Below are 12,451 nucleotides of genomic sequence, written 5' to 3'. Positions count from 1 at the left end.
CACCAGACTTCAAAATGGTGAAGGCGAAGACGAAATGTATTACAAAACCTTAGTGCTAACAAAAAACAAATTATCTCAAGGCAGAAACAGATTTGTGAAAAATAGAAAACAAAGAAAATAGAAAATATCGAAATGAATAGTGAATGATAAGTGATAAATGTCACTAAGCCCATCTAAACAGAAAGAACGGAATCTAAAACAGTTTTGACACACAAGTGACAGAAAGGCCACTTTGCAGCAGAGACCAAAAGAACAAAGAGCAGCGATCTGGGCAATGTTTTTAATCGGATGAATGACCTTTATTTAGAGCTGTCGAGAGGAGAAATCAAATACCTTCTTCATATGACCTTAATCCCATCTATAGGGTTGGCAACTCAAGTCTTCTCTTGGCATCTGTATTTTCTACGCCCAGCAGTTTCAAGCCTCTTTTTACCCTCCACGTCCATGTCATACACTTTCTTAACAAGAGCATTCTCATCCCTACGAACCACATGACTATACCACCTCATCCTACTTTCTCTGGTTTATCTGTTATTTCACAACTGACCAAACTAACAATCCCCCACAAATCTTCTCATTTGTTCACTTTTATTCTTTCCAGCAATGACACTTCAAGGATCCAGCTCAACATTCTCACCAGTCCTATCCAGGGCTCCCTCTCTTTCCTGCACATTGCATACGTTTCTGCACCCTTCAGCAACACTGGTCTGACCACTCTTTTATAGACCTTAATCCTAAGTTTAAAAGGAATCTTGTTAACGATCACACCCCAAAAATCTGCTTCCATTTGGCCCAAGCTGCTTTCATTCTCAGTCGTACCTCTATCTCACATCCACCCTCTTTGCTAGTGACAAATCCATGTGCTTAAAACTATTGGTTTGTTTTAATTCCTCACCATCTCTTGGCCTTACTTGTAGTTCCTCTCTCCTCTGTCCTTGCATCACTAACTTTGATTCCTCTTTCCAGGCACTCCTAACAAGCTCTTTAACTCTCCTGTAGTTCTTCTGTAGCTACATTACTAACTTTGAGCCATCTTTCCAGGCACTCCTAACAAGCTCTGTAACCCTCCTGCAGTTCTGTATCTAAAGCACTTACTTTGAGTCCTCTTTCCAGGCATTCCTAACAAGTTCTGTAACTCTCCTGTAGTTCTCCTGTATCTACATCACTAACTTTGAGCCCTCTTTCCAGGCACTTCTAACAAGCTCTGTAACTCTCCTGTAGTTCTTCTGCATCTGTTGTTAAAACCAGGTCATCTGTAAGCAGCAGATCTCACAGATTCCCTCTCCAATGCTCACTCAGCACATCTATATTACTCCTACCAAGAAGAAATGGCTTCAAGTTGATCCTCGATGTAACGTGACAACTTCCAACATGCGATCAATGTTCCCAACAATAAAAACACCCGGGATTATTATCTTTTCTGTAGTTGTATCAATTTTAAAAATGCAAGATCTCCTTGATATGGTCTGTGTCACCTGAATGCTGCATTGTTTGTTAAATAAATACTTGGTGTCAGAATACAAATACTGTGTCTAGATTCTGCCTAATTATTCAAAGTACTTGAAGATGGACTGCAGGCACAGGAATGACCTTTGGCCAAAGTACTATTTCTACTGATATCCACATTTTTCACCCTTCAGCTCTTGCTCAAGGTACAAGAGACGAACATTTCATCTTGACAGCTTCAGAAGGTTGACTCAAAATCCCCCTCATACATTCCCATTTTGGCTTTCAGAAAAAAAATCCAGTGTCTTACACTCTTCCGCATGCACACTGCTAGGCGCCTTCAACCGTTTTGTAACTGGCCTCTTCTCTCATCCGAGCATCATCATAATTACCTACTCCAAAACATGTAGAGGAATCACCCACTTCAATTCTTCCACTATCAGTATCAACCCTTATTGTTCTTCATACCTCGTTGAGTTAGGTTGAGCTGGCCTCATATCATCCTGGGATCCCGCTCTCAGTCCTTCATCTTAACATATTAAAAACCCAAAATATTTTTCTCTACTATAGTCACTTTATTCAGCTTCATTTGTGAAATGTAGTGACAGGTACTTAACATTCACCATAACATCGGGACAATGCTAGAAGGTTTTTCGCAATCGGCATAGGTACGGTACTTTGTGAAAATTGTATAGTTTCTGCTACCTTGATCATCTATGGTGGTTTTCACTGAAACGTCATCATAAATCAGATGCTGTAGTCTTTGTCTCTTAACTTAAAGAATTTGTAGTTACTGATTGATTGAATTATGAAAATTTGCCAGTAAAATTTGGGAAAAAACTGGATGTTGTGAGATGTTGCTATGGCTGAGAAAGCTTGTGGCCAACAACTGTATACACAAAAATAGGTGGTATGATACCCAGCCTTGGCACTTTTGGGGATGGGGTAGTCTGGCTCAACATCCAAAAGCCACAGTGCATGTGTGTTTGCAACCGACAGATTGACTGATTTGTGATCATCTGGCGCCCTGACGGGAAAGGACAGGAGATATTGGCAGACATTTCCAACGTCTCTCTCAATTTGATCCAGACTCCTTTACCTACCTTTGTATATTTCCCTTTGACTCGTACCTGTCTTGTTTGTTTGTACGGCGTTTTTACATTGCATGGAACCAGTGGTTATTCAGCTTTTTGTGAATTCCTAACCATGTCGAGAGTGAACTTCTATCACCAGAAATACACATCTCTCACTCCTTAATGGAATGCCCGAGAATTAAACTCGCGACCACCGAGATGGCACGCCAACATCATACTGACCACGCCACTGAGACGCTTGACTCATACTTGTCTCTTTCTAATATTTCCTGACTTGGAAGATTCTTGATTTATATTTTTTTTTCACCAGACAACTTACGCATGCTCTGAACTGTGAAGTGATGACACTTGGATTTCTGAGTATACCTATTTTGCTGAACACATCAAGCTTCCTTCTTTTTCCCTTATCTAAATTATTCAGCACAATGCCTTCATGTGTTCGTCCTCTAATTAACGCCTCATGCATCACTTACACGAACCAATTATTAGCTGAATTAATCCTTACAATCTCAATTTAAGGATACACGACTCAGCAGGAACTGTGTAACTGCTGTGAAAGCCATTCGTTTGAAATGGGTCTCTCATCAAATTTTAAGCAGTGTTTATTTTCAGTCATCAACTTCCCATGTTTCTTCTTCTTCTTCTTCTCTCTCGTGAGTATTAAGTGAGAAAAAAAACTTCTTCCGGTGTGACTCTTTCTCAAGACCTTTTCCTGAAACACTGTTAAAGAATAAATTGTATCCGGTGAAGGCTTCTTCCACATAATTACAGTATACTGGCCTCTGGTCCTGACAGAATCACAATAAACAAAGAAGGAGATGCGTAACATAGCAGTGAATACCTAAGAAAGGGCTTTTAAAAGATACACAGGAAATAACACGTATTTACTTATATCATTATAAAATTTAAACAAAGTTTGTGAATGGACTTTCTACTTATATACTCGAGTTACAACCATTCACATAGTACAGTCAGCTCTCCTGACATCGCAAGTGTCTTCAAAGTGCTTGCCTTTCTTCTTGTACAGATCAACACGATTTTGCTCCTCCTACTGCATGTTGGGCTCCAGACTAAGGACGTCCCCAGACTATCTCAGTGCGTCCACTGTATTGCCGAGCGTCCATGACCTTGAAGCCGTAACAAGCAAGGCGATGGTAATAGTCCCAGAAGCGTTCTGTGAAGCCTTTCCCACCTAGAATAAAAGGGTTTATATTGTTCGTTTAGTCAGCAGTGAAAGTCCTGTTACAATCTTCAATTAAGAAGAATGTCTCCCAAAGTCCTGTTTACCGAAACACTCTCGCTTTGTTTTAAAAACTCCCTAATCTGGCATGTTTCTCACACACCCTTTGCACCATCGCTGACCCAGAGTGATGTTTCCCTTTAAGGAGAGATATCTGCTAATATTTATCGATTTTCTCCTCGCATCCTACTGAATTCCAAAACTACCGACAGGTTTTAGTGTTTCACTGTTTCTTCAGGAACCTCATAAATTGAATGACAGACAAAGACTGAGACAAATGGAACTGTCCAGTATTCACAGAAAACATAAATCATTCAAGCAATTTGTAGTTTTCCTAGATATACCAACCAAAGCCTTTCATTTGCAGTACCATTTAGTATCCTACACCATGAGCTGGAAAGGTCACTGAATCTTGGTAAACAAGGTTATTATAACGGTGGAGATTTGGTGAGAAAGGAGGATTGCCCAAGCTCTCCTCATACATTCCATTCCATGTGGTTACAGGGACAAGGCTGAGAGGTTGTGGTTGGCGAAACATACATAAAAGGCTCTCATTTGTATACAGAAGAAAAATTACAAAAACTGCTTCAATATGGAGACTTACCCTTGGAAGGGGATTTATCTCCAGGTTAGAGAAGATGAGATCCCAGCTAGGAATGAGAGATAGAACAATCTCCTACCACTCTTATGTCAAAGACCAGATGGGTAGGGATCATTTAAACCAGAATAGTTGGAGAAACGAGTCTGCTCGCAAAAGTGCCAAGTTGCAGACAGCATTTTTCTGGTAATTGTCTCTCCTCCTCTCCTTGTTAAAGGCGAGACAGAGGGCGACCAGTCTAACTAGTGGAATAGGTGCTAGTAATGCATTCATTAATGTCATACGGTTCTAGTGTGTACATCAGCCAGATACACTCAGGAAGGGGGAAATGGGAAAGGAAGGAATGTGTAACCCTTCATTCCTCATTCTCACCAAGACAAGGACATGCCAAATCTATATAGTACTCAGACAGGACCCTGTAAGCAGCCACAGGTCTAAAGGTGGTGTCAAGGGGCTTGAGAAACCTTAATGAAGTAAAGGCAGTCTATATACCTCTCATCATGATTCAAAACGGATTAGAGACCTTAGTCAAAAAATTCTAGGGCAAAGTGGGGAAGTGCCTGCTCTGCAGAGAAGAAACAGGAGCGATAGGTAGGAAGTCCTCCTAACCACTTCCTAAGGGCTTGGATTCTTCTTCTTTCCTATCATTAGGAAGATTCCGAGAAGGAGGAGGAAGACAGGTTCATGAAATGGAGGACAACAAAGATGAGAAGGAAAGAGGAAAAAAGAACAATGATAACATCTCTTCCTCTTCGCTGACTTATCAAACTCTTTATTCATCTCGTATACCTGTAACCTGGCCACTGGTTGAGGCAAGGGAATAGACATCAAAACATCTGCTTCCTATACAAATGGAGAGTTACCTTAGACACTGAACTGTACTTGGTTGCCATAAATCCAGTGGCTGAAGAGGGGAGGAGGGTTTCTGCCGCGAGCAGAGATAGACATGGTGATTTGTGATCAGTGTCTTTCTTCCCAAACTTTAGGAGTATAAGAAAGCAGCCAGCAACAGACTAACCAAAGTATGATCAGTCCTTGGCTTCATCATCAGGTGAGGGATCAGCAGGTTAGTACATGAGTGACTTGTCACTTCCAGATGGGGAGAAGCAGAGATTAGGGGTTGAGTGACTGTCGCAGAAGCAAGAAGGTTCTAAAAGGACTTGGCATCACTTCTCTTGGAGAGATACCCTCCAAAAAACCAGGCAAACTGTTTCTAGACTTCCTCCTCTTCTTGCCACACTTCACCCACAGGGAAGTTGATGGCCACCATAGACACTAATCACAAGGAATGGCACGACAGCATCCTCTACAGGAAATACAAAACAGTATGTTTTTTTGGGTCTACCGAAGAAGTGCACATGAAACAGTTACGAGCTGTCAGAATCTTCACAGGGCCATAAGGGCTGTTAAAAACTAACAAAAACCAAGTCACAATGCACAAGGCAAAGCAACAGGTACAAAGAACAAGGTTATAAAAGTATCATCAAAGAAACTACAGCATAATGAGGAACACCAAAGAGACATCTGATCCCTGCCATGGCAGGGGAAGTATGAACTAGCATGCTGATGAGAGCATAGGCAACCCACCTCTCACTCCACCAATCTCGACCACTTCAACTACTTTGTTTACCAAGATTCAGTGGCCGTTCCAGCTAGTGCCGTAGGATACTCGATATAGGACAAAGCAGTTTCATGAAGAAAATATTACACCCCACATTATATAATAACCTTTCATGATTAAATGTCAATCAGTAAGAGCATTTCCATCGCCAACATAGCTTTCATTCATAGGAAAATCTGCAGTGAAACAAAAATATAAAAATGTTCGTACCATAATGCGTTTCCATGCCAATCTGCTTGATGTTCGTCAACAGGTGTGGCGTGTTGTTGAAAATATCATCAAAGAAGAATCAGCTCGGCAAAGTTCAACATCCATTTTAAGGTAGTCGATCACGGAGTCCAATAGGCGAGTCTCTTAGGATGTTTTCATATGTGTCGAGCTGGGTAGGAAAAACAGAGGAGCAGTTTAGAGTCACTTTAAAAGGAAACCACTAAAAGATGATGTAGGAGATTTTTGGGTGCATTAACAACTCCAGCGGTGGCCTTGTACAGACATCAATTGCTATTTGTTTTCTTAGATTCTTAGAGAACTCAAAATTTATTCGAGATTTTCTTGCATCACTCAATATTTTACCTTTCTTGCAGTTTCCGCCTTGTTGCTAATGCCCAGGTTGAAGAACTGGACATTTGGTGCATGTTGATGGTCTTCTTTCCCAATTGTTGGGTCGAAACTGTACACCTGTTCAAAGACAAAAGGAAGAAGGCCCTTGACACATAGTACGTACTCCTGAACGAATCTTGAAAGTTTTATTTGTTTGTTTGTTTGTATGGTGTTTTTACGTTGCATGGAACTAGCGGTTATTCAGCAACGGGACCAACGGCTTTACGTGACTTCGGGACCACGTCGAGAGTGAACTTCTATCACCAGAAATATACATCTCTAATCCCTCATTGGAATGCCAGAGAATCGAACTCAGGGCCTCCTCGGTGGCAGGCCAAGACCATACCGATCACACCTATGAGGCGCTAGAATCCTGAGAGTGTCATTAAGTTTTGCCTCTTCGGTGTAACATGTTACCATATGAAAGGTGACTAGTTTGGAATAGGATGCACCAAGAAAGTGGCGCTTTTTTCCGTCAGACTAACTCCTGTCCCACACCTACCTTGCAGCCAAAGACTCCAAAGGCGTCATCAAACGTCCAGTCCTTACTGATGCCGAAGGAGAGAACTTTGCAATTATTTTTGTCAAGACTGAAGACTGGGTCTTTACATACACCTTTGCTACCGTCACCAACTCCAAAGTATTCCTGAAAAGTCAAATAAAGAAAGGGATTAATGATCATTCACATTAACAACAAACGAGACGCAAACCATTGCCATTCTGATATGATCAAATTGTGTACGAGTCTGGGATACCTCAGGGAATAAGCAATAGGGTAAGGATGGAAGGCTAGGCCTAATTCAAGGAAGATTTGCATTGATTAAGATGTACTCCATCCGTCATTATTTCCAAGTCACTTGTATATGTTTGTTTGTTCATTTGTATGGTGTTTTTATGTTGAATGGAACCAGTGGTTATTCAGCAACGGGACCAACGACTGTACGTGACTTCCGAACCACCTCAAGAGTGAACTTTTATCACCAGAAATACACATCTCTCACACCTCAATGGAATGCCCGAGACTCGAACTCGCGGCCACCGAGGTGGCAGGCCAAGACCATACCGATCACGCCACTGAGGCGTAAAGCTATATTTGGTGAAACATTTACAGTAAGTACAGTGATACTATTCGGCCTGAAGATGGAAGTAAGGTTTGAACTACTGAAAAGAATTGTTCTTTGACATTCCTGAATACAAAAAGGGCTTATATAAAGTTACTATCTGGCGACAATAAGATGGAATGTGAAGTTGAAATAACAATGGCCTTGTGTTTTTCTCTGGACTCATCATCCCCTGCTAGTAAGACAGCCACTGAGCATAGGGTTGATCATTTCATTTCCCCTTAACATGAGACCGATTTTTACCTCTCCCTGACTTACCAGTTTCTTACATTCGTATTGCTTTTGTTTTTCGTAAGCCAGGAATGCTTCGGGGCTGACATAAGCAGGCATTGGGCAAAGTTTCACCTGGGAACTCTCTCGTTTGGAATCTGAAAGGAGGAGAAGACGAAATCAAAACAATAGAAGAAACCGATGGCCACCTTTCCTCGAGCCTCTGATCTGGGCAGGAAGGTGGTTTTTACAACTAATGAGGCAAGTTACAAGACCTGGCCCAGTCCTGACTTGTAGGTACTGGACTACTTCCCCTTCCAAATCTTCTTTAGGCTCTAATGTTAAGTTGTGAACTATTCAATATCAACAATCACACAGAAAAACAAGAACAAAAACTCTTTGTACAGTATTGACATTCAAACGTTGGAAAATGAGGAGTCTCTAGGCTTAATGAGGCAAAAAGTCAGTTTGTTTGTACGGTGTTTTTACGTTGCATGGAACCAGTGGTTATTCAGCAACGGGACCAACGGCTTTACTTAGTGACTTCCGAACCACGTCGAGAGTAAACGTCTATCACCAGAAATACACATTAACCCCTCAATGGAATGCCTGAGAATTGAACTTGCGGCCACCGAGGTGGCAGGCCAAGACTAAACCGACCACGTCACAGGCGCTCAAAGAGTTAAGTGGTTTAGTTGCGTGGACTGAACTGGAATCATCACAAGCTCCTTCGGCAGAAGAATTCTACTCACCACTCGATCCCTTGTTGACTTCAGGTGAAGGGCTGAGCAATGTTATTTGAAGAGGTCGCTGGCTGAAAGTTTGTAGATAAAATTAATGACAAAACTTTGTAATGTTAATTGAAACTGTCAAGTTTATGGAAGTTTATGGTTTTTGAAGCAAAACTTCAAAACTTGTTCATAAGGCGATACATGAAAATATGGTAATGTGTAAAAGAAAAAAAAAGGTTAAACACCAAATTGTCATTCATTAATACAAGAAAATAATTATGGAAGTTTGCATTGAAGTTGTTTTTTGAAACAAAACTTCAAAACTTGTTCATAAGGCGCATGATACGATACATGACGATATAGTAATGTAAAAAAATATATAAAAATATAAAAAAGTTAAACACCAAATTGTCATTCATTAATGCAAGAAAAGAGCAAAATTCTTTTTTCTTTACATTGTAATCAAAGTATGAGATTTTTTTTCTATTTCTATTTGTTTCAACAATAACTGCGTCCGTTATGAAGGCAAAGTTTTAATCTAATCCAGCAATAAGAAGGAAACGACCTGAAATAGGACTTCATTCTATCAATAATCAATCGTGAGTCAAAACCCGATCTGGGGCAAATCATTCTCCCGTAGTCTGGCCCCACCCACCCCCCAAAACCAAAACCCCGCATTCCCATCGGGTCTCCCCCCTCCCCACCCCTTACCGTCGTAGTATGGAGTTCTAAGGTAAATTTACAGATTATTACGGTTCGAAGGCCAAAAACTAAAAGACAATTCTTAATAAGCAACAAAAATACTAAAAGGAAACTGCATTATCCAAATGAATACCCAACGCGCCACTATTGCTTTGATTAACCATGGCCTCAAATAACCTGGTTTTATTTTTTAAAATCTTCTATTAGAAATATACAGGGTGTCCATAAAGTCCCAGTACCATTCTGAGCAACAAATACTTGTAACGGTACTGGGAATTTATGGACACCCTGTACATCAGTACAGATTCATAGCTATTTCACAGAATGGACACAATTTCTACAATGGCACTCATCCTTCCTCTTACCAGGACTCCCACTTTTGCAAACAGAACATTGCACAGTAACAAGTTTTCATCAATATACATATACGCATGTTACTGAACACTAGGCTTATTACGGTCTGCTAAGAAGCAAGAGCCCGTGGCCAGTACTAGGCTTTTTTTTTTTGACACCATAATAACTGTACTATTATTTACAAATTTATACTGGCTACTCAAAAACAGTGATTAATGCAGTACTCGTTTGTGAAAATTTTATCTATTCTTTCTTTGTGATTGTTTTTTTTTTATCTTAATAGCCACAGATCGTAACAAAATTTGCTCTTAACAAAGACATCTGTTTCCTCTTTTGTGTATTAATGTTTCTTTTGATTGACCAAAACAGCATCATTATATAAATATCCTACAAATTAATATAGTGTAATAATTCTTTTTCGTCCTATAACTGAAACTGAGAATTACCGTTTTCAAAAATTGTCAGTTTATTTTACAAGTATTGAATAAGCACACACTTTTGTGCTTTCTCTCTCTCTCTCTCTCTCTCTCTCTCTCTCTCTCGTAAAGGAAGACAGTCACAAGAGATATAATACCACGGGCGCAAACTTACAAAAACACAAAGGTCGCCACCCCCACCAACGCCAATGCGCCTATCCCAGACTTCAAGACAGCCGACCGCGACATCTCCTGACGATTTTCTTCCTTCGAAAAGCGCTGACGAATGCTGGCTGACGACTGACGAGACTTGCGAGTTGAGGAAACTGCTGTTCTTTCTTCTACTTCTGCTCCCTCGAGGGCGAGGTTGGTGGAAAACACGGGCGGAGGGGCGACAACTAACGGGGAAAAAGAAACGAGAGCAGCGCAGTGAGTGGACGGTTACGGGGAGCGAAAGCAGAGGCGGTGCCACCTGTACTGGACTTGGTTGCCGTTGTATAAGTCAAGTTGAGGCAGCTGCAACAGATGTGTCTTCCGTTAATAAATGAAGAGAAAAGAAATAATAACTTTCCTAGATTGGATACTCCTACAAAGGCTACGTGACTATGTATCTGTCTAGAACTAATGATAGCGTGAAGACTGGTGTTAAAATCTGCTCTGTGTGTGTGTGTGTGTGTTGTCGTGCCAATGGAAGCAAAAGGAAAAGAATGAGAACAGTAAAACTATGGAAAAGTAAAACTATTCTGTTGTATTTCACCGAGTCTGGTTTTTTGGGTGGTACTTTAGTAGGCGGTTATAGCCCGTCGGGGTTCAAATGTCCCAAAGTGCATTTTACCACATTTTATCTCCGAGGCTGGCATACGGCCAGCTTAATCTCAAACAACAACCCTTGGTGCTCTTTAGGGACATTTGACCCCACCCCCCTCAACGGGCTAGTACTAAACACGGCGAAACGGTGTAGAAATACGCAGGTAGACCGCCTACTAAAGTAGCACCGTTTTTTCTCATATTCATCTTCATAATAAGGTTATGTATATACAAGTGAATGGTTCTTACAGCGATATGAATAAACATACAGATGTAGTACAGTCAGACCGTTATTATACACCGATCCTTAAATGCACTTTTGCAATATCAGTCACAAAGGGGGGAAAAAAAAATCTGGTGCTACTTCTGCTCATCTACACGTCACCTACTCCGAGGTACTAGTACTAAGACTAATTCGTCTACCACACAATATACAATAGGGTGTATGTATATATAATACCCTGATCCCCAATTAAGGGGCTAGTACTGAACACGGCGTCCCGAGGAGCTTCCGCCATGTTTAGTAGTAGCTACCATATAGCCCATCGGTGTAGGTTGAAGCTATAGATATAACGAGCGAAAGTTCCACCAAAAATATTTTAGCGAGGTTAAAATGATATTTTCATATTAAAATAAATTTTTGAACATATATGCCTGGTAGTTATATATATATAGCTTAAGTCCCTGTGACGTCACGGCAGAATTCAAAACTCGCGGCAATCGCCGATTGGGTAGTCAGGTGTACCACCTGTGCGCCCTCTATCCAGGTACCTGGAACCATTCCAACTATTCCTCAGATCTTCCATGCCCCTAGTCTCTAGAGGGGAGGAGGGTGGGAATTAAATTATATATATAAATACCGGGCAAGTATGTTCAAAAATTTATTTTAATATGAAAATATCATTTTTAAACATCTAACTTACCTGGTAGTTATATATATATAGCTGATTGACACCTTTGGTGGAGGGTCAGAGACAGCCAACATCGTTGGAATTGACATAAGAGTTAATAAACAAACTTATGGGTTCGTACCTGTTTAAGGAAGCTGACTTTAATAATCTTGTGCCTCATTATGTCTGTTTCCTTAAGAGATCCAGCGATCCACCCAGGGGAATGAAGACCTCAAGGAGCTGTCAACCGGTGCATAACCTCTATGTGACAGGACCTCATCTAATACCTTTGTTCCGGGAGCTACCAAGGAACAAAATGACCACCTGACTGAAAATCAATGGATGTGGAAGCCTACGTCCAGTCTCCACAAACAACCATAAAAATTCAACAGTTCCAAGGAAGGAAAAAGGTATTAGGTTATGGGATTGTAGGGGTAGCTCCTTGTCCCACTACTGCATTCGCTGTTACGAATGGTCCCAAAGTGCAACAGTCTTCGTAAAGAGTCTGCACATGTTTCAAATAGTGTGAGGCAAACACTGACTTACTTCTGCAGAAAGTAGTGTCCATTATACTCTGTAAAGACCTGATCTGTCTGAAAGCTACAGATGTTGTCACTGTTC

At 40.9% G+C, this 12,451-nt stretch overlaps 1 protein-coding gene across 1 annotated transcript; it reads right to left on the bottom strand.

Annotated features, from left to right (window-relative positions):
- Positions 1 to 6,315: 6,315 nt before the first annotated feature.
- Positions 6,316 to 10,625, bottom strand: LOC135202865 (uncharacterized). Its single transcript, XM_064232321.1, has 6 exons — positions 10,309 to 10,625; positions 8,683 to 8,744; positions 7,979 to 8,088; positions 7,102 to 7,245; positions 6,573 to 6,677; positions 6,316 to 6,378 (listed from the first exon to the last, which is right to left on the bottom strand). Exons 1-6 carry the CDS (start codon positions 10,380 to 10,382, stop codon positions 6,316 to 6,318), a joined length of 558 nt encoding a protein of 185 aa, XP_064088391.1. The 5' UTR covers positions 10,383 to 10,625.
- Between the last annotated feature and the right edge of the window lie 1,826 nt (positions 10,626 to 12,451).

Source organism: Macrobrachium nipponense, chromosome 33 (genome assembly GCF_015104395.2).
Source record: "Macrobrachium nipponense isolate FS-2020 chromosome 33, ASM1510439v2, whole genome shotgun sequence".
Taxonomy (NCBI): domain Eukaryota; kingdom Metazoa; phylum Arthropoda; class Malacostraca; order Decapoda; family Palaemonidae; genus Macrobrachium; species Macrobrachium nipponense.
The sequence above is the reverse complement of the archived record's forward strand: the minus strand, read 5'-3'. Positions and strand labels throughout refer to the sequence as shown.

What these genes read in the sequence shown, in the direction of transcription:
- LOC135202865 (XM_064232321.1), bottom strand. Translation starts at nt 10,382, where the DNA reads ATGTCGCGGTCGGCTGTCTTGAAGTCTGGGATAGGCGCATTGGCGTTG. An exon ending in AATACGAATGTAAGAAACTG is followed by an intron (nt 7,246 to 7,978) that starts GTAAGTCAGGGA and finishes TTGACTTTTCAG; the next exon opens with GAATACTTTGGAGTTGGTGA. An exon ending in AGGCGGAAACTGCAAGAAAG is followed by an intron (nt 6,379 to 6,572) that starts GTAAAATATTGA and finishes TTTCCTACCCAG; the next exon opens with CTCGACACATATGAAAACAT.